This window comes from Schistocerca piceifrons, chromosome 3 (assembly GCF_021461385.2).
Source record: "Schistocerca piceifrons isolate TAMUIC-IGC-003096 chromosome 3, iqSchPice1.1, whole genome shotgun sequence".
Classification (NCBI taxonomy): domain Eukaryota; kingdom Metazoa; phylum Arthropoda; class Insecta; order Orthoptera; family Acrididae; genus Schistocerca; species Schistocerca piceifrons.
Genome location: NC_060140.1, coordinates 561,567,795 through 561,591,220, shown reverse-complemented (window position 1 = coordinate 561,591,220; position 23,426 = coordinate 561,567,795). Strand labels below are relative to the sequence as shown.

The 23,426-nt window shown below is 42.8% G+C and overlaps 1 protein-coding gene across 1 annotated transcript in view; it reads left to right on the top strand.

Moving 5' to 3' along the window:
- Positions 1 to 23,426, top strand: part of LOC124789420 — a 122,273-nt gene that overhangs the window by 54,768 nt on the left and 44,079 nt on the right. Inside the window, exon 3 of the mRNA XM_047256765.1 lies at positions 17,366 to 17,661. Within this exon, the coding sequence (XP_047112721.1) occupies positions 17,366 to 17,661 (296 nt within the window). The remainder of the gene's footprint in view (positions 1 to 17,365; positions 17,662 to 23,426) is intronic.

Genomic DNA, 23,426 nt, shown 5'->3' with positions numbered 1-23,426 from the left:
ATGCCGCGACAGCGTGGACGTGAACCGTATGTGCAGTTGACGGACTTTGAGCGAGGGCGTCTAGTGGGCATGCGGGAGGCCGGGTGGACGTACCGCCGAATTGCTCAACACGTGGGGCGTGAGGTCTCCACAGTGCATCGATGTTGTCGCCAGTGGTCGGCGGAAGGTGCACGTGCCCGTCGACCTGGGACCGGACCGCAGCGACGCACGGATGCACGCCAAGACCGTAGGATCCTACGCAGTGCCGTAGGGGACCGCACCGCCACTTCCCAGCAAGTTAGGGACACTGTTGCTCCTGGGGTATCGGCGAGGACCATTCGCAACCGTCTCCATGAAGCTGGGCTACGGTCCCGCACATCGTTAGGCCGTCTTCCGCTCACGCCCCAACATCGTGCAGCCCGCCTCCAGTGGTGTCGCGACAGGCGTGAATGGAGGGACGAATGGAGACGTGTCGTCTTCAGCGATGAGAGTCGCTTCTGCCTTGGTGCCAATGATGGTCGTATGCGTGTTTGGCGCCGTGCAGGTGAGCGCCACAATCAGGACTGCATACGACCGAGGCACACTGGGCCAACACCCGGCATCATGGTGTGGGGAGCGATCTCCTACACTGGCCGTACACCACTGGTGATCGTCGAGGGGACACTGAATAGTGCACGGTACATCCAAACCGTCATCGAACCCATCGTTCTACCATTCCTAGACCGGCAAGGGAACTTGCTGTTCCAACAGGACAATGCACGTCCGCATGTATCCCGTGCCACCCAACGTGCTCTAGAAGGTGTAAGTCCACTACCCTGGCCAGCAAGATCTCCGTATCTGTCCCCCATTGAGCATGTTTGGGACTGGATGAAGCGTCGTCTCACGCGGTCTGCACGTCCAGCACGAACGCTGGTCCAACTGAGGCGCCAGGTGGAAATGGCATTGCAAGCCGTTCCACAGGACTACATCCAGCATCTCTACGATCGTCTCCATGGGAGAATAGCAGCCTGCATTGCTGCGAAAGGTGGATATACACTGTACTAGTGCCGACATTGTGCATGCTCTGTTGCCTGTGTCTATGTGCCTGTGGTTCTGTCAGTGTGATCATGTGATGTATCTGACCCCAGGAATGTGTCAATAAAGTTTCCCCTTCCTGGGACAATGAATTCACGGTGTTCTTATTTCAATTTCCAGGAGTGTACTTGATGAAGTAGTGCGAAACAATTTACTTCGACGGTGTAATTTGCTTGGTTGCACAGGGACTACCTAGAATAGAAGAAACAAAGATAGAGCAAGAAGTAGAGACATGGAGTCGGCATTATCCTTTTTTTTTGTTTGGTTTGGAGATATAATTGAAGACGATAAGAAACAGCGCTGGAAATCGATCTTGATGCGGCTAGTGCGTGGAAGATAGAAAAACATTTGAAAGATAAATATTCCTTCAAAAAATAGAATAATTAAAAATAATAACTAAATAAAAAGATTGGGCTCTTGTCTCTATGTCAGTACTTAATAACTGCACATGTTTTGTATAAGACCTCCCGTAACCGCTGCATAACAATGAAGAAGCAAGATACCATATCATGCAGTCTAGCAAATAAAAAATGATTACATCGAGATCCGGAAGCGAACTCTCGAACTCTAGTGTTCTAACGACAAAACCCTGCCCTCAGCAGTAAATCTCGCATATATGATTATTGTGGTGCGGAATAGCCTTGCTCTCACCCCTTTTTCTGACGAAAATACGCACGGGACGACATTTTGTTATATTTTTAAACTTCTAGTATGTGAGGAATCCCGCTGTGGCGTCCAAATGCGCGGTTTTGGTTCACTCTGTATATACGAGTTTTCATTCTGCATGTGTGAAAGTTTTTCAGTGTGTTGATACATCCTTCCCGCTTGTTTTCCCGTGAGTGGTGCCGTCACAGCATGTCTTCAAGATGGCTGCTACACTTGACGTTCGTCAGAAGCAACGTGCTGTCATAGAATTCCTGTCCAGTAAAAACGAGACAATGGGAAACACCCACAAGAGGTTGATGAAGGTGTATGGAGGTGCTGCTGTCGATCGCAGTACAGTTAGTCGGTGGACAAGCAGGTTACGTGATGAAAGCGGGCACGGCAATACTGGTTGGTTGGTTGGTTTTGGGGAAGGAGGCCAGACAGCGTGGTCATCGGTCTCATCGGATTAGGGAAGGATGGGGAAGGAAGTCGGCCGTGCCCTTTCAGAGGAACCATCCCGGCATTTGCCTGGAGTGATTTAGGGAAATCACGGAAAACCTAAATCAGGATGGCCGGACGCGGGACTGAACCGTCGTCCTCCCGAATGGCAATACTGAGGACAGTCCTCGCAGTGGCAGGCCTCGTACTGCACACACTCCAATGTGCAGAGAGTTAATTGGTGACTGCTGACAGACGCATCATAGTGAACGAATTGTCACGCTACGTCGGGATGGGGTAGGGAAGTGTCTGCAGAATACTGAAAGTGTTGGCGTTAAAAAGGGTTAGTGCCAGGTAGGTTCCCAGGACTTTGACAGTGGCTCACAAAGAAACAAGAAAAACGGTATGCAGAGAACTTTTGGAACAGTACGAGAATGGTGGAGATGAATTTCTTGGAAGAATTGTGACAGGAGATGAAACATGGCTCCAACGTTTTTCACCAGAGACGAAGAGGCAATCAGTGGAGTGGCATGATGCAAAAACACCCAAGAAAAAAAAAATCAAAACCACACCTTCTATTGGAAAAGTTATGGCTACGGTGTTTTTCGATTCCCAAGGACTCTTGCTTGTGGACATCATTCCAAGTGGAACCGCCATAAATTCTGACGCATATGTGACGACACTGAAGAAACTTCAAGCTCGACTGAGTTGTATTCGACCACATCGGCAAAAGCAGGATGTTTTGCTGTTGCACAACTATGCACGGCCACACGTCAGTCAAAAAACCACGGAAGCGATCACAAAACTCGGATGGACAACATTGAAACACCCGCCTTACAGTCCTGACCTGGCTCCATGTGACTATCACCTCTTTGGGAAACTGAATGATTCTCTTCGTGGAACAAGGTTTGAAGATGATGACTCCCTTGTGCACGCTCTCAGACAGTGGCTCCAACAGGTAGGTCCAGAATTTTACCGTGTGGGTAAGCAGGCGCTGGTTCCAAGATGTCGTAAGGCAGTTCAGAGGGATGGAAATTGTGTGGAGAAATGAAAATATTGTTCCTAAAGGATGTATCTGCACACTGTAAAACTTTCAAACATGTAGAATAAAAGACGGATTTAAAAAAAGAAATAGTGTGCATTTCGTTTGGAGTGACTCTCGTATAAGCGTCTCTACCTATACTTCAATATCTTGCAGACCATCTCAGTAGTTATGCTTCGAAAGACTTCCATGACACTTTTCCAAAATTCTTCATTAATCTTGCACCGACACTGGGCGACACCGGAATTCATTATTTCCAGTTAAATACGTTTTCTTATATAAGCTTGATTGTGCCAATTACTGAATTCTCTTGATTAGTAATTGTGCAATGTATTCTGCAAGATCTACTCTACCGGTCAACATCACTTGTAGAATTAATAAAAAAAAACTGTGTATACATCTCACTATAGTCATTGTGGAATCTGTTCTGTCTTTGAATTCTGACGGTTAATGCAGCATACAAAGAGTAAAGCTTATGTTCAAATTCTACAGGGAGATCATTGTCACCAGTTGCAGCTTCAACTATATCAGCATATTATCAGGGAGCTAGTATTTTCCAATGCAACACTTCAGTGGAGAGATTCTACTGAGGAGATTCTACTCTCCATAAGTTGCGAATATAACTCACACGGGAACTGTGCTAGACCTTCAAGATATTACAGCCGGGCAACGTTCCTTTAAGTGAGTAGTTTCCTTTTACACATGTAATTCAGGGTTCTTGATGCATATTTCATAGCGAAGTTTAATGACCGTAAAAAACTGTATGCTGTTGAAGTTATTGTCAAGAAATTTTAATTTATGTCAGAGTTTATAACTGACAACTGTCTTTAAGAACACACTGAGGCAGCAGTACGTATTTTATGGGTATAATTATAATGACTGCACCAAAGAGCAAATAACGGGAAAACAATTAAGAAAAACGTTTGAGAACTCTCTTATGTTTTATAGCGTTAACAAAAGTTCCCAATTTGATCACCAGTTTTATGTCAGTCTTAAAACATTAGACATCTTTTTAATTATCACTCCCTGCATTATTTCTGCAGTTTATACCTTTGTCAAATGTTAGCTTATCCCCGTCTCTCTCTCTCTCTCTCCACTTCCCCCTCCTGTGTTATCTTGCATCAAATGTTTTTGTGATGTGCAACTCTTGAGAACGAAGTCGCTGAGGGCAGAGGCTACACAGGGTTTGAGAATATTGGGCACTACCTTAAGAAAATCTTGGCGTATTTAAAATTATTTATTATATGATATGCTCTTGCCATTAAATGATACAAATGAATCAACTAGACTGACAGAATACTCAGCTGAATTTATTGCAGTAATTAGTTACTGTAGAATCACTTTCAGGCGCTACTACAGTACTCGCAGTCTTCTTTCTGTCGAATCTCTACCTTTCCACTTGGACAAGACTCAGGAATTGTGTACTTAAAAAACTAAATAACTTGCAGTTTTTGGAACTGCTGTATCGGTCTGTACAGTTTACCTCGCACTTAGCAGAAGTAATCAACGTCTGATGGTGCGGTTGTCTGCTCAGCTTGGTAATATTACTTTAACTAACTAACAGTATACACAAAATAAATTACTCACTGTTTTCTTAACGTATTCGCTATTAATCGCAATTACCGGGCTATACTTATTTCTACTGCGTACGGTACTTAATGCGAGCCAAGTGCTTGGGTGCCACCTGTCTCCTTCTAACTGCTAAGTGACGACTCATTAATATACACGGCGACGCTCTTCAGGCACACTACCTCAAATATATTTAGAGAGGATGAATGTACCGAGGTGCAGTTTTTGCTAAGCTATGGCAAACAAGATGTACTCTAGTATCTTACAAAGTTTATAACTGCCTGATCATGGCAGTGACTTTGACTTTTGATTGTAAATGGATTTATATCATTTTATGTGGTAATAAAATGAATAATCCAAGGGAATCTGAACGGCGTAATGTGTGTAGAACTTGCTCAAATAGTAACAAGGTAATAAAGCCTCAAAGTACTATTCCATAAAGCTCTGCCCTACTGCACCCACGTACCACAGATGAGTTAATGACAGTTGTGTGGAAAGACACCTGTGCACAAATGGAATTTGTTGGCATGTCAGCTGAGGTCAATACACTTCAGGTAGTTTTTCACTTTCACATTCCTTGGTTTCGCCGACTCTCAATCGACTGTCACATTACAAGCTAACCTAGACCTCGTCTGAAAATGGGCAAACCAACTTGAAACTGGTAAAGACAAAATAAATTATCAAAAACAGTGACTGGTTGCAATTTTTTCGATATTTCGGCGTATATTGAAAATAATTCCTAGTAGAACATATCGAAGACTACAGCACGCTTTACTACACTGTAAGACAGCGAGCTACTTCTTAGTACGCCTGTATGCTACCTGCGAAAAGCCGAGCAAGGAAGAGTCCCAGGCTCCACAAAAAAAATATTCAAGTAGTAGTAGTAGTAGTAGCTTTATTCATCCGTAGATCTCTTTTTACAGGGGTATAGGAAATGTCAAAGTATTTACAAATTTAGATCAATTTAAAATAAGCTAATTCGTTCACACATGTATTTACAGACTTCTAGTTAGAGACAATCATTAGATTTTCTCCTTGTATACAATACTTTTTTTACAAATAACTTATTAAATATTGTAATGCCACATTGTTCACTCATATCTCACTATTAGTCACTGCACACACTATACTCACATTGTTTCATAACACTTCACTCACTACACACACACACACACACACACACACACACACACACACACACACACACACACACACGCGCGCGCGCGCGTGCGCTGGTGTTCTCTGGCCATTTTCTGTACCGCAACTTCCCATTTTCTATCCTGAAAAACTGAGTCAGCATCCCTTCATAATGAGTGAGATGTTGAGCTCAGAAAGAGGAAGAGGTGTTAGTATTGTGCTATGCATAGCTTGGGGGTAGGTTTTTTCAAGAAAGGAAAAAGAAAGAAGGATAAAAAACATAAAATGAAGGGTAATGTGGAATGTCGGATATTTTATAATCATTATTATTATTATTTATTTGTATAACATTTTTTATCAAACCCCTACTCTGTTTTAGCTAAGTAGTCCTTCAATGTATAAAATGTATTGCATAACAGGTACTTTTTAGCTGCCTTTTTAAATAAGTGTATTTTTGCAATTTCTTTAATCTCTTTTGGTAATTTATTGTGCAGTTTTATTCCTTGGTAGAAAATGCCGTTCAAGTGTGTGTGAATTCCTAAGGGACCAAACTGCTGAGGTCATCGGTCCCTAGACTTACACAAACTAACTTATGTTACGAACAACACACACACCCATGCATGAGGGAGGACTCGAACCTCCGGCGGGAAGGGCCGCTCAGCCCGTGACATGGTGCCTCAAACCGCCCGGCAACTCAGCAGAAACATCTTTCCGCAGAAGGGCAGCGCCGCACAAGTGTTCCAAATCGCGTCAGGAACGGTTCGTGTGTTTACCCGTGCACTTGCCCCTCATTCTGTGCTCTGATGTTGTAGGACGGATGACTTACTCGTGAACATATCCGGACATTCACAGTTTATACGACAGTTGAGCAAGTTAACACATTTTTGCTTATGGAGGAAATCACCAAATTGTTAAGAGCAGCGGTTCGGTAGCGTACTGAAAGAGATTCTGATCACGGCAGCACTCAAGATCTGCCTTCGCAAACAGTATAAAAATATTCATGGAAATGACAATGTGATGAATAAAATACGTCAACGGTAAATAACAGTAAGTCATGAGAGAAATACAAGTAATATTTTAATAGTGATAATACGCAAGGCGCAGGCCACTACTGAGATATTTTAGCGGTGGTAATACACAACGCACAGGCTGCTACTGAGTAGCTTGGCAGTGCGAGTTGGATCAATGAGAAGAATGTTTTCGAATTTTGAGCCTCACTGCGTTTAATCATTTCCAAATTTCGCTCTGTGAACGTCTTTGAGGTAACCTCTTTTAAAATCGGTTTCAGTTCTCCGAATAATGTCTACATAAGCTACAAAAAGCGATTCGATATTCGACGCTAGATTTTGTTTACATATGTCGCCTAATTTACAAAACATCTTTGTGAGATACACTGCTGGTCAATTGGAAATCCGACCTCGCTGAGAGATGTGAGTAAACAACGACCTTCGTCCGCCTGTGTGATGCGGATTTCAGTAATCGATTAAGTGGTCCCTGTTTTAATAATGGGACACTAAGTAATTACAGAGACAGTTCCCAGCATATGCTGTCGCAGTTATTGGAAGACATCGAATAGAACATAAGGCAATTCATGTGGTGACAAAATGATGGATGCCAGGTCCATTGGAAACATACGCAATTATAGACCACCTTAAAAGAAGATATCATTGTTGGACCTAGTTCAGGAAACATGAAATGGTCTGCACGGTAATCAGACTGAAAACCGCTAGACTTTTATCTGTAGAGAAAATTAAAACGAGAAGTATTCAAACAAACATCGACCACTGGCGAAAACATGAAATGCCGTATATCTGAGCTACATAAGTCTACTCGGAATTCAACACGCATGATTGTCTGCCCTGAATCTGTGTTGAAGGTATACACTTTGAGCACTTGATGTGACAGTCATAATAAGAAACGCTCAAACCATGACTTAAGTTTCGTTTTTGCTATCATGTTGCAATATTAGACAGATATTTATGAGGCCTCTTTTCTTGAAATCGGGTTATATGTTTTCGGCGCTGTTACTATTTGATGAAATTTTACGCGTGTTATGTCCCTGGAGTCCTCTTCAAAGGCTCTATCCAGTACCACAGAAAAAGTATGTACACTCCTGGAAATGGAAAAAAGAACACATTGACAGCGGTGTGTCAGACCCACCATACTTGCTCCGGACACTGCGAGAGGGCTGTACAAGCAATGATCACACGCACGGCACAGCGGACACACCAGGAACCGCGGTGTTGGCCGTCGAATGGCGCTAGCTGCGCAGCATTTGTGCACCGCCGCCGTCAGTGTCAGCCAGTTTGCCGTGGCATACGGAGCTCCATCGCAGTCTTTAACACTGGTAGCATGCCGCGACAGCGTGGACGTGAACCGTATGCGCAGTTGACGGACTTTGAGCGAGGGCGTATAGTGGGCATGCGGGAGGCCGGGTGGACGTACCGCCGAATTGCTCAACACGTGGGGCGTGAGGTCTCCACAGTACATCGATGTTGTCGCAAGTGGTCGGCGGAAGGTGCACGTGCCCGTCGACCTGGGACCGGACCGCAGCGACGCACGGATGCACGCCAAGACCGTAGGATCCTACGCAGTGCCGTAGGGGACCGCACCGCCACTTCCCAGCAAATTAGGGACACTGTTGCTCCTGGGGTATCGGCGAGGACCATTCGCAACCGTCTCCATGAAGCTGGGCTACGGTCCCGCACACCGTTAGGCCGTCTTCCGCTCACGCCCCAACATCGTGCAGCCCGCCTCCAGTGGTGTCGCGACAGGCGTGAATGGAGGGACGAATGGAGACCTGTCGTCTTCAGCGATGAGAGTCGCTTCTGCCTTGGTGCCAATGATGGTCGTATGCGTGTTTGGCGCCGTGCAGGTGAGCGCCACAATCAGGACTGCATACGACCAAGGCACACAGGGCCAAAACCCGGCATCATGGTGTGGGGAGCGATCTCCTACACTGGCCGTACACCACTGGTGATCGTCGAGGGGACACTGAATAGTGCACGGTACATCCAAACCGTCATCGAACCCATCGTTCTACCATTCCTAGACCGGCAAGGGAACTTGCTGTTCCAACAGGACAATCCACGTCCGCATGTATCCCGTGCCACCCAACGTGCTCTAGAAGGTGTAAGTCAACTACCCTGGCCAGCAAGATCTCCGGATCTGTCCCCCATTGAGCATGTTTCGGACTGGATGAAGCGTCTTCTCACGCGGTCTGCACGTCCAGCACGAACGCTGGTCCAACTGAGGCGCCAGGTGGAAATGGCATGGCAAGCCGTTCCACAGGACTACATCCAGCATCTCTACGATCGTCTCCATGGGAGAATAGCAGCCTGCATTGCTGCGAAAGGTGGATATACGCTGTACTAGTGCCGACATTGTGCATGCTCTGTTGCCTGTGTCTATGTGCCTGTGGTTCTGTCAGTGTGATCATGTGATGTATCTGACCCCAGGAATGTGTCAATAAAGTTTCCCCTTCCTGGGACAATGAATTCACGGTGTTCTTATTTCAATTTCCAGGAGTGTAGTTTGTCTCACTATAAATTCTCCTTAGTCCAAAAGTGCTGCTAGCGTCTCTGTTCTTACAAAACTTTGTGTCCATTTTAAATGGTAGTAACAAAGTCAGGGACATGGGTAATAAATTTTGAATGTTGCTACCTGAAGAGAGAAAAAGAATTTGACACGACTACATCTTAGATGACAATATAGCATAAGCCTGAATTAACGACGCCTGTGATGGACGCGGGTTGCAGAGCAAGTGTGTCACTACAACTGATTAGTGACTCCTTCAACATTCTGCATATTTTTTCGATATAGGACTATGTGCTCTGATAACGCTGCTGTGTGGACTCCTGGGAGCGACTATTTTTTACTAGTCTGTACCAGTATCTTGATGAAACTCTTTTGCGTATTCTTTACTCTCCTTCCTTTTACGCCAAATTTCCCTACCAGTGTGGATTTTTAATTTTGTGTTGCCAGAAGAGACCCTGGAATGATTGTTTTGTATAGTGTTTTGACAGTATCTTTCGCTTCCACAAGATTTAAAGATCATTAGGGCCGTGTGCATCTTGCCTTGAATTTTATATAAGGAAAATCAGACTTAAGTTATATGAATGAGGCAAATAACAGTATGACCTGACATTCACAATAAATGGTAATTACGAAGGTAAAAAATCATAACGTTACAGAACAATGCAAGTTCATTGTAATTTTACTCTTAAGAAACATATAGTTTATTTAATTTGTGTTATTTACAGACGGTTGTCAGTCCTGTTATGACATGTACTTATATTTATCGTACCTTTCCTTAACAATATCTGATAAATGCAATTTACCTATCTATACTTGCATTAAAGTAATTATAATGAAGCATATATTACGTAGAAGACCGCTAATAAACAATTTGTGAACTCTATGAGACTTCAAACTAAAATTCAGTTTCTCATATTGATATGTACTTTTTGGCTCCTCATAACTTTCATTGTCATCCATTATAGTTTTACTCAGAAAATTTCAAAAAGTGAACTAAACAACGCTGGAAACAATGCAGTCAACAGCTCTGTTAATCACGCACTGGCAAAACAACAATAAAATATACATCACTCACAAAAAACTTTAAGATCATGTAAGACTTTTAAATGTCACTTTTATTTATTTTTTCTAGACTTTTTAAACCAAATTTTCAGTTTACAAGGAAAAGCAAATGTCCCAGACAAATGTCCTCGTACACGGTAGTCAGAAGCAGTCTGAACAGCTTGTAGTGATGTTGCACGATAGTTAGTACTGAGAAATAATTGCGTAGAAAGGAAATTCGATACGTCTTGCCGTTTCCGAGTTAATTAGCATTGAAGTTAGTCAGGCTGTTGCGCTCAAATTCAAGACGCCCGCCAGAGACTATGTGCTGTAACGTTCACTTGGTTTCCTAACACCGAACGAGAGAGCGATATAGAAATAGGACATTGGACGGTAGCGGTAGCAAGGATCGAACACGAGCCTAAGGCTGAGCACTCTCGTGCGCTATCGTTTACACTGTGAGAACAACTGACACGAGTTGTATTGACGGGCGGCTTGAATGTGTGCGTGCAACGACCTGATTGGCTAACTTCGAAGGTAATTACCTCGGAAACGGCGCAACGTAATGAATATTTTTCTTAATAATTATTTCTCGGCACAAGCTACCCTGAAACATCCTTACAAGCTTTTCAGGCTGTTTCTGACCACAATTTACAAGACAAAATTTTATCGTATCAATCAGTTGCAAAGGGATTGGGATTCACGGTATCCAGTTTTATGGCGCTATACGATAAGTCCGTTGATCCGAAAAAAGCGTGTGGGTCCTGAAGATGGCAAAATGAAATGCCGAAACAGGCTGTTTTCGAAATAAAATAACCTGAAGTATACGGCAGTTGGTAAAGTTCATTGAATTGAAAAGTAAGTACCAGCCGATGTCCCCAGGCCATAGTGGAACCGAGAGAGACATAAGGGAGGACTGTCGTACTGCTCACCGAGCATCTCGTAAACCCTTCACATTTGTGTCTACCATCCGAGAACGAGTTATGGACTCCCTCCAACATTCTGTGCCATTCCACACCATTGGTTGCAACATAGCAGCAACTGGTCAAGGGAATTACTGTAACCTCCCGTTAATATCACAACACAAACAGCTTCACTTAGTATGTTTACGTGGCCTGGAGTACTGCTGATGAATGGCTGCATATTGTATTCAGCAACTAGTGCACTACCCCGGGTGACCGTCGTCGGTGAGTATGGCGGTGGCCTGGGGAGAACCCATTCTGCAAACGTTTTGCAGAGACACAGCATTATTATTTCATGGTGTGGGAAATCTTGGGATATGGTTTCAAGTCACGGATGGTACTAACTGACGGAACTTTACTGACACAAAGGCACATATCCGACATCCACCGTCCTCATGTATTAATTCTCATGTGACAACATTGTGGTGCCATTTTTCATCAGGAAAGCGCTCGTCGACCCAAGGAAAGTCCCTCTACGAATTGGCTGTGTGATATTTGGTACGTCCATGGCCAGCAAGACTCTAAGATTTGTTCCCGACAGAACACATGTGGGACCACCTCTGACGTCACCTCCGCCACACCGAAGCAGGCCAGAGGAAGAAAACTGTCGAGCTTTTTTTAAATTTGGCTCAATACTGTAATTATTGAAATAACATCACATACCTTCTCAAAGAGGGTTTTTCCCCTCCGGCTATGGGTGTTTCAGTTTTTTGTCAGGCAGTGAAATTTTCCATAATAAGTACAGAATATATTTCAAAAAATTGATTACATGTTTCAGTTAAAATTACAGTTGAACAATTCCGCACGTGTGTAAGGAATTTGTGACATATTGTACCATCAAACTACAGACCGATTTCACTTTTGCCAGCTTTCTCAAAAATTTTAGAAAAAGTAATGTACAGGCAGCTTCTCAACCATCTGGCCACAAATAACATATTATCAAGAACACAGTTTGGATTTCTGAAGGGTTCTGATATCGAGAAAGCTATTTACACCTACAGTGAAAATATACCTAATTCATTAAATAACAAGTTATAAGCAGCAGGTATTTTCAGTGATTTGTCAAAGGCATTCGATTGTATGAACCACAACAGCGTTTTAAATAAATTAGAATTCTATGATGTCACGGGCAGTGCTGCAAAATGGTTCAAGTCATACCTCACTAACAGGAAACAAAGGGTGTCAATGCAGGGGACTAGTGAATTAAGTCATCAGTCATCATCAGAATGGGAAGAAATTACATGTGGTGTCCGACAAGGATCCATCTTAGGGCCATTGCTTTTTCTAGTGTACATTAACGATCTCTCATCAGTTACACTGCCAGAAGCAGAGTTCGTTTTGTTTGCAGATGACACAAGTATTGCAATAAATAGTATGTCAAGTGTAGTTCTAGAAAGATCTGCTAATGATATTTTCATGGATATTAATAAATGGTTTAAAGCCAACTCACTTACATCAAACTTCGAAAAGACTCACTATATGCAATTCAGAACCTGTAAGAGGTTTCCACCCAGCATATGCATAAACTATGAAGAAGAGCAGATAGAAGAGGTCGACAGTCTTAAATTCCTGGGATTACAACTTCATAATAAATTCAGTAGGGAGGAGCACACCACAGAACTGCAGAAACGCCTTAACAAATCTGTATTTGCAATTCAAGTGTTAGCAGACCTAGGCGACATAAAAATGAAAAAGCTTGCATACGTTGCCTACTTTCTTTCCATAATGTCATATGGTATAATGTTTTGGGGTAACTCTTCAAGTCAAACAAAATTTTTCAGAGTCCAAAAGCGTGTAATACGTATTATTTGTGGAGTAAATTCACGGACGTCCTGTAGAAACCTCGTCAAAGAACTGGGTAGACTAACTACTACCTCTCAGTATATTTACTCCTTAATGAAATTTGTCCTAAATAATATATCTCTTTTTTTCAACAAACAGATCAGTTCATACATACAGTACCAGGAATAAAAATGATAAAAATGATCTGCACAAGGACTTAAAAGCACTTACTTTAGTTCAAAAAGGGGTCCACTACTCAGGAAAACTCGTCTTCAATAATTTGCCAGCAAACATAAAAAATTTAATTACAAATAAGGATCAGTTTAAAAGGAGCCTGAAAGACTTACTAGTGGCCAACTCCTTCTACTCCATTGATGAATTTTTTAATAGAAACAAATGATGTATTGTATACATTCATACTATTAGTATCGTTATTTCAGCTTAAAAAAAAAGACATGTTCCACATCCACGAGGATCTCCTCAGCATGGATCTATGGAACTAAAAACTAATCTAATCTAATCTACAGTTTCTATCACCGGTATACTTCTTATTCTAAAATGGAGACTTGTTATTACCTGACATTGTCAGAAGGAGAGAGATCTCTGTATCGAAGCTTCCAAAATAGTTTTATTCCCCAGATCGTGTCTGATACATATTCTGATAGCTAGTTTCACCAAAATTATATTCCTATCTTCAGATCATTGGATACGTGTCGCACATTCACATTGCCCTGTGGCTAGTAAAAACATGGAGGTTAACTCACAAAAGGCGCGCCGGCCGAAGTGGCCTAGCGGTTCTAGGCGCTACGGTCGCAAGTTCGAATCCTGTCTCGGACATGGGTGTGTGTGATGTCCTTCGGTTAGTTAGGTTTAAGTAGTTCTAAGTTCTAGGGGACTGATGACCTCACAAGTTAAGTCCCATAGTGCTCAGAGCCATTTCATCAATTTTTGAACAAAAGACGCTCCTATGGAGGATTAAGTATACTAAAATAAAATCCATAACTGTATCTGCAAGGCAATTACGCGTCAAACAGATAAAGTAAAGTACGTCCTTTACTGTCGGATGTTTGTATGTTGATAATCAGTCAATAAGGCAAAAGAATAGATAACATTCCATTAGAATTTCAAAAATCACTATCGCAATTGCCAAAAAAAAAAAAAAAAATGATATTACGCACGCTGGAGTGTAAATGTATGAGTCAGGCGATATACCATGTGACTTTTCGAAAAACATCATCCATACAATTCCGAAGATTGCAGGAGCCGATAAGTGCGAGAATTATCGCAAAGTCAGTTTAACAGCTCACGCATTCAAGCTACTGACAAGAATAACATACAGCAACATGGAAAAGAATATTGAGAATGGGTTATATGACGATAAGTTTGGCTTTAAGAAAGGTAAGGACACCAGAGAGGCAATTCTGACGTTGTGATGATGATGATGGAAGCAAGACTTAAGAAAAGTCAAGACACGTTCATAGGATTTGTCGACCTGGAAAATGCGTTCAACAATGTCGAATGATGCAAGATGTTCGAAATTTTGAGAAATTTTTGGTAAGCTATATTGAAAGACGGTTAATATTCAATATGTAATACAACGAGAAGGGATAATAAGAGGAGAAGATCAAGAAAGAAGTGCCCGGATTAAAAAGGATTTAAGACAGGGATGTAATCTTTCGCGTCTAGTGTTCAACCTACGCATCGAAGAAGCAATTACGGAAATAAAAGAAAGGTCCAAGAGTGGTATTAAAATTTAAAGTATATCAATGATAAGATTTGCTGATGACGTTGATATCCTCAGTGAAAGTGAAGAGGAATTACAGGATCTGCTGAATGAAATGAACAGTGTAATGAGTAAATCGAAGAAAGACAAAAGTAATGAGAAGCAGCAAAAATGAGAACAGTGAGAAACTTAACATCAGGGTTGGTGATCAGGAAGTAGATGAAGTTAAGGAATTCTACTACCGAGGCAGCATAATAACCAATGACAGACGGAGCTAGGAGGACACAAAAATCAGACTAGCACAGGCAAAGAAGGCATTCAAGGCGAAGAGAAGCTTGCAAGCATCAAACGTAAATCTTAATTTGAGGAATATATTTCTGAGAATGTATTTTTTCAGCACAGCATTGTATGGTACTGCGACATGGAATGTGGGAAAATCGGAACAGAAGATAATCGAAGGGTTTGAGATGTGATTCTGCAGAAGAATGTTAAAAAAAGGTATACTGATAAGGAATGAGCATGTTCTCTATAGAATCGGGGAGGAGAGGAGTGGATGGAAAACACTGACGAGAAAAAGGGACAGGATGATAGGGGATGCTTAAGAGACCAGGGAATAACATCTATGGTACTGCGGGGAGCTGTAGAGGGTAAAAACTGAGGAAGACAGAGATTGGAATACATCATCCAGGAAATAACTGAAAACGTACACTATGTGATCAAAAGTATCCGGACACACCCAAAAAACATACGTTTTTCATATTAGGTGAATTGTGCTGCCACCTTCTGCCAGGTATTCCATATCAGAGACCTCAGTAGACATTAGACATCGTGAATGAGCAGAACGAGGCGCTCGGCGGAACTCACGGACTTCGAATGTGGTCAGGTGATTTGGTGTCACTTGTGTCATACGTCTATATGCGAGATTTCCACGCTCCTAAATATCTGTATGTCCGCACTCTCCAGTTTGATAGTGAAATGGAAAGGTGAAGGGATACGTACAGCACAAAAGCGTACAGGCCGAACGCGTCTGTTGACTGTCAGACCGCCGAAAGTTGAAGAGGGTCGTAATGCGTAATAGGCAGACTTCTATCCAGACCATCACATCGGAGTTCCAAACTGCATCAGGATCCACTGCAAGTACTATGACAGTTAGGTGGGAGGTGAGGAAACTTGGATTTCACGGTCCAGCGGCTGCCCATAAGCCAGACATCACGACGGTAAATGACAAACGGTGCCTCGCTTGGTGTAAGGAGCGTAAACATTGGACGATTGAACAGTAGAAAAATGTGTGGAGTGACGAATCACGGTACATAATGTTGCGATCCGATGGCAGGGTGTGGGTATGGCGAATGCCCGGTGAACGTCATCTGCCAGTGTGTGTAGTGCCAACAGTAAAATTCGGAGACGGTGGTGTTATGGTGTGGTCGTGTTTTTGATGAAGGGGGCTCGCACCCCTTATTGTTTTGCGTGCCACTATCACAGCACAGGCCTACATTGATGTTTTACGCACCTTCTTGCTTCCACTATTGAAGAGCAATTCGGGGATGGCGATTGCATCTTTCAACACGATGGAGCACCTTTTCGTATTGCACGGCCTGTGGCGGAGTGGTTACATGACACATGACAGTAACATCGATGTAATTGTCTGGTCTGTGCAGAGACCTGACCTGAATCCTGTTTAACACCTTTGGGAGGTTTTGGAACGCCGACTTCGTGCGAGGACTCACCGACCGACACCGATACCTCTCCTCAGTGCAGTACTCGGTGAAGAATGGGCTGCCATTCCCCAAGAAACCTTCCAGCACCTGATTGAACGAATACCTGCGAGATCGGAAGCTGTCATCAAGGCTAAGGGTGGGCCAACACCATACTGAATTCCAGAATTACCTATAGAGGGCGCCACGAATCTGCGAGTCATTTTCAGATATGTGTCCTGATACTTTTGATCACATATTGTAGGTTGCAAGTGTTACTCTAAGATGAAGAGGTTGGCGTAGGAGAGGAATTAGTTGAACACATTTGACACAGCGGTGAATGTGCTCCATCTTATGTATGCGACAACTCTTTGTCTTGCTGATGAAGTTATGGCTTTCATTTTAGTGTACTTAGAGTTGCATGTGAGTGTCTTTTTTGTTAGTTTACCTTCATGTTTTCAGTGGCCACATGGAAATGTGCGACACGTAGGGCTTTATAATTCACTTATCCAATGATCTGAAGATGACAATATAACTTTGCTGAAACTAGGAATCAGGATATGTATCAGCTTCTGAAGTTTGCTAAAAAGGAATCTATGTTTCGACATAAGACTGCCTTTCCACTTTTTGAACAAGTAATCGGGATTGGACGACAAGTTACTCATTTGAACTTCTCAGTCCTTGCCTAGTGCGCGACAGGAGAAGTGATCTGTCGTTGTTTAATGGCACCTGAACGACGCAGCGACGAGATTTCGGACGAGGAGGCGCAGGCAGAGATCGACGACGACGACGAAGACGCAGAGGCGCCGGCAGGAGCTTGGGCTACGGTGACGGAAGTGGACGCGAAGCCGACGTCGGCGTCGGAGCGGCTCTCCTTCCTGTCGGGGGCGGCGGCGCGCGTGGCCAAGGTGTGGCACGCCGCCGCGTCCGGCAAGCGGCTGCCTCGCTTCCGCGACGCACGCACGCACAAGATAGCTAAGGCGGCGCGGCCGCCGGACACCGCCAGGGAGCTCGACCGCGAACGCGACAACGACCACGGTGAGCTGTCGCACCATACTACCTGCTACTTTTCTTTTGTCCGAAGCAATGGCTAGCGCCACTGTTCTTTTTTTTGTAAAAAAAAATCTTGAGTCCATTTTAATCAACGTTAACTGAAGCCTACTATACACACGATATACAGGGGACCGAAAAAATGTGTAAATACCGTAAGAAATACGTGCTTGAACATAAACGTAGACGCTAGCTAAGCCTGCATGTTGCGCTGTTGAATTTGACTAAGAACGGCACCTGTGCAATGTCCGCAGTACGTTGCAAGCGTGAGTCGTGATCAGAACAGTGTTTTGTGTAGTTGTGAGTCCATTATGTTGGAGCTAAGTGAATTCGAACGTGGGAAGATTGTTGGTGCTCCTATGGTGGGTACTTCCACGACCAATGGAGCCGAATCGAAGATTTATATCGCGTACGAGTAAGGCGAAAGAACGTCACCTGTTAAGTCACAAGGCGAACGAAAGTGTGTGTTGACAGACGGTCATTGAAGAGGACTGTAACGGAGAATAAGAGGATGACAGATGCAAAAGTCACTGCAGAGCTGAATCTCGCAGTCGCGAATCGTGTCAACACCTAATCAGTCAAAGCGAGGTCCATAAATTGGGAATTTCAGAACGAGCTGGAATTACAAAACCACTCATCAGTGGATTACGTGACTACATTGGCTGATCAGGTCCATCTCATGATACAATGACCTTTCCCCAACAGTGATGCTGTGTTCCAAGACGACAGAGCTCCTGTTCACACAGCTCGTGTCGTCTAGGACTGACTTTGTGAGAACGATGATGAATTGTCGCATCTCCCCTGGCCACCATGGTCACCACATCGCAATGTAATTCCGTATTTTTGTTCGACTCCGGCAACTTGGTCCCTTTGTAGGGTATGCTGGGAGTTTAAGCAAGCGATAGGCAGCTAGTTTACTAATATCCAGTTTTCAATTATCTTTCGGAGAGTATGGTATCATAAGAGCTAAAAGTACCGAAAATAACAAGATATTTTAAAAATTACAAACTTCATTTGCCAGAGGATACACTGTCTGCAACTTAATTTTAATACTGTTTGTTAAAGATTTTTGATAATGTTGGGTTTGAAACGTTGGAATTAAGTGGTAGCACTGTAACAAATTCTGTGTAGGACAAACTAGATGGAAATGATCAGACCTAAGGAGTATACCCACCAAGTAAACCAATCAGCCCTTGTCAGGCGTAGTATGATTTTACTTGTGATTTTTGGTATGTTCCTTCAGCATCCCTTTTTTGAAACCTCCCCAATTTGTACCTCTTTTGTCCGTCTCATTTCGTCAATTCCTTCTCTGTCTCTGTTACCCATCCTAGCCTACACCCACTCCCCCCGCCCCCTCCCCATCCTATATCCACCTCAGATTTGCTTTTGACCTTAGCCACATTTACTGTGTGCTAGTACAACTTTTATAAGCCCATTGTTCTGATAATAAGTCAACTGCTCCTTTCTTCGCCCCTTCCTATAGAAACCACAGCCCACTTTTAATAATTTCTGGTTAATGTAATGGGCTGACAATCTTCTTGTTAGAAGATAAATATTGTAGGCACTTTCAGATGTATTACAGGAATAATTAGTTATACAGTATGTGGCAAGTGTATAAATACACAGCTTATAAGACAACGCTCTATGAATGAGTCCTGTGTTTCTTTCCTCTTCTGAAATTGTTTTTTTATAATAATTTTTTCGTTCCATGTATATTAGTTGCAACAGTCTTGGCACACTTTTACAAAATTTTGAATCTAGTACTGGGTGTTAACAAATATTAAAGCGCAGCATACTGCAGTAAACTATCATATAACCCCGCCCCCCCTTTTTTCTCTTAACTAGTTAGCTGTGTAAACATATCCAATGTTATAGTTGGTTGTGCCCTTACTGTCTGTTGTGGTAGCTATAACTGATTAAAAAAAATAATTTTCTGCTTAGTGCTGCCCTATGTGTGAAATCTGTTCTTATTTATTCTATTATTGTTCTGTTGACCCACTGCCCTCGCTGTAGGTTGTTAATGAGCAACATAACGAGTGCCTTCTGTATGTCACTTGTATATGTCTTCGTACCCCTACACTTCCTGGCCCCTCATCTTTTTCCCCACCTCCCCCGCGCCACTCTCCCCCCCCCCCCCCCCCAGTTTATATTTTAACACATTTCATTTTCCTTGATAAGCTCGTTGCGTTGCATAATATATTTCCCTGACCATTAGATTTTTCAATCACAGCCCCTTTCAATCCCAGTCCCCCCTTCCATATCTGTATTACATGAAGTATCCAATTTTTTCCGTACATAAATGTCCAATTTATGTAGTAACCTTCATATAAAATCTGTAGCCCCCTCATATTCATGTTTTATTTATGAGACAAGACTGTATAGGTTATAATATGATGTTTTATTATATATTTTCTTGACATTTGTTTACATAGGCTTAACTTTATAAGATTCCTGTTTGACAGTGTTAACACGTTTTGCAATAGCTGCTTGACTACATTGTTAAAAGATCAGTGTGATACAAAATCCGTTAATTGTATATACGAATATTGCTTTGTTATGACAACGCTGTTTGACACCCCACTGTTTACACACTTTTTTGACTGATATTACTAAAAAACACAAGTTCTCTCACATTCACTTATGCGTGACACATAACCTTAAACGAGGTTAACTCGTTGTTTTCTTATGTCCTTTTTATCAATTTGGCATTACATATTTTGTAAAGCTTTCCTTCACCACACATGTCACTATATGTGTTTTTATGATTATGCTTTGCTGATGCTGTTTATTAAGTAAGTTTTTCGTGAAGGCACTTCACTGTTTACGTCGTTTTTAAGTAGATGTAATCCAAAATATTCCAAAAACCTCACATTTGAGATGTATACATTATCGATGTTACAGCCACAAACACGCCGTTATGACCTTTTTCCACGATTCACAGCAAATTGATTTTCATCTTTGGTGTTAATTTTTTTTTACATGTCCGCTACCTTTTTCTTCAGTTTGAAATGTATGTTCGTCTTGTGTGCGTCTCCTACAGATTAGTATCTTTTGGAGATTATTTACTGTAACACAAGATATGTTTTTCTACCTCCATCGTACTTGTTCACTTGAAAGTTGTAGAGGGAAGCTAGTTCCGCTTTGTAAACAATTTCTGCGTTATTTAAAGCCATAATTTTTATTTTCTCAGTGTTGCGATCTGCACACTTTTTAGGTTTTGTCTGTCGATGAGGCTTCGGCTTGACGACAGCCTGCTGTTCGAAAGCGGTAGCATTGAGCATAAAAAAACAGCTGATCGTAATCTATAATAAAGTGACACAGCTGTAAGGCCACGCCTTTTCACAGATATAATATTCAAGGATATAACATGAATGATCATTCGAAGCAAAGGAGACTAACAAATGTGGGCTTCAAAATGCTTACGTTAAGAGCTACGACACTGTCAAACAAATCTTTTCTTCTGCAACCTAGAAGGTGGATTGGTCATAGCACTTAAGTTATTGATTTTAGGGACACACCATATTATGCTTCTGATGTTTCCGACACCTGCGATGATCACTTCATTTTTGGGTCTACGGAAGAAAATATTGATCTAGTCCGTACAAAAATTTATTTTGTTATGACGTGTACACTGAAGAGCGAGAGAAACTGGTACATCTTCCTAATACCTTGTAGGGCCCCCGCGAGCACGCAGAAGAGCCGCATCACGACGTAGCATAGACTCGACTAATGTCTGAAGTAGTGCTGGATGGAACTGACACAGTGAATCCTGCCGGTGGCCGAGCGGTTCTAGGCGCTACAGTCTGGAACCGAGCGACCACTATGGTCGCAGGTTCGAATCCTGTCTCGGGCATGGATGTGTGTAATATCCTTGGGTTAGTTAGGTTTAAGTAGTTCTGACTTCAAGGGGACTGATGACCTCAGAAGTTAAGTCCAATAGTGCTCAGAGCCAATCCTGCAGGGCTGTCCATAAATCAGTAAGAGTACGAAGGGGAGGAGATCTCTTCTGAACAGCACATTGCAAAACATTCCAGATATGCTCAATAATGTTCATATCCGGGGAGTTTGGTGGCTAGCGGAAGCGTTTAAACTCAAAAGAGTCTTTCTGGAGCAACTCTATAGCAATTCTGGACTTGTAGGGTGTCACATTGTCCTGCTGGAATTACTCAAGTCCGTCGGGATGCACAAAGGACATGAATGGGTACAGGTGATCAGATAGGATGCCAACGTACGTATTACCTGATAGAATCGTTTCTAGACGTATCAGGGGTCCCATATCGCTGCAACTGCACACGCTCCACACCATTACAGAGCCTCCACCAGCTTGAACAGTCCCCTACTTACATGCAGGGTCAATGGATTCATGAGATTGTGTCCATACCCGTACATCCGCTCGATACAATTTGAAACGAGACTCGTCCGACCTGCAACAGTCGAATGTCAATGTTGACGGGCCCAGGTGAGGCGTAAAGAGTTGTGTCGTACAGTCATCAAGGGTACACACGTCATGTTGCGTTAAAAGGTTTGTACGTTGACACTTGTTGATGACTCGGCATTGAAATCTACAACGGTTTGCGGAAGGATTGCACTTCTGTCACGTTGAACGATTCTCTTAATTCGTCGTTCGTCAAGTTCTTGCAGGATCTCTTTCCGGCCGCAGCAATGTAGGAGATCTGATGTTTTACCGGATTCCTGATATTCACGGTACACTAATGAAATGGTCTACGGGATACTCCCCACTTCATCGCTACCTCGGAGATGCAGTGTCCCATCGCTCGTGCGATGACTATAATACCACGTTGAAACTGACTTAAATCTTGATAACCTGCCATTGCAGCAAAAGTATCCGATCTAACAACTGCGGCAGACATTTGTTGCCTTATATAGGCGTTGCCGACCGCAGCCCCGTTTTCTGCCTGTTTACATATCTCCATATTTGAATACGCATGCCTATACCAGTTTCTATGGGGATTCAGTGTAACACACAGATATAATCAGAAAAAATAACGGATTTGTGTATATTACATGAATCCTTTAAGTATTTATTTACATCTACAAATTAGTGTTATGGAAAGCATCCTTCCATAGTTTATTACCACAGTCCGTACCTCTGTAGCTGATGTTATATTTAACGGTACGAAAAACTGTTGCTAGTTCACCTGTCCGATTTTTAATGTGATTTCTGCCCAAATATCGACAGTACTTCACTGTATTAATACTTATAACAGGGATCACTGACTAAATACTCGGGAAAAACAGATTGTCAGCAATGGAGCGGGTAGGATAAAAAAACTGCTGTGAAACCAGATATCCCGTGAAAAACTGGAAAGTTGGTCACCCTAGGCAATACTGACCCTACGACTTAGCTTGGCAGATAGGTTAAGGAAAGACAAACTTATGTTCATAGTATTTGTAGGTAGACCTTCTCCCCGACTCATAGGCAGGGGGCCACGATAAGCTATGGGTACAATTCTGTAGAGTGTGATCTTCGTTTAAACTCCGTGCGCAAGGCTGGTACTCTAGACCTTCTCTGAATGACGCAGTTATCACACCCGGGCACAAACGACAGGCATCGGTTGTCTCAACGTTCACCTTAATGTGCCAATGGATGAACCTTCAGTGGTTGCCGGAATAGCATCTTCATCATGCTGAATAAGCTCCCACAGGCAATGACTAAGTGGTCATGGCACTTCTTCCTAACTCTTGCTGCCACTTCTCTAAGGGGTACCATCATTCGTCATAGCACACTACAC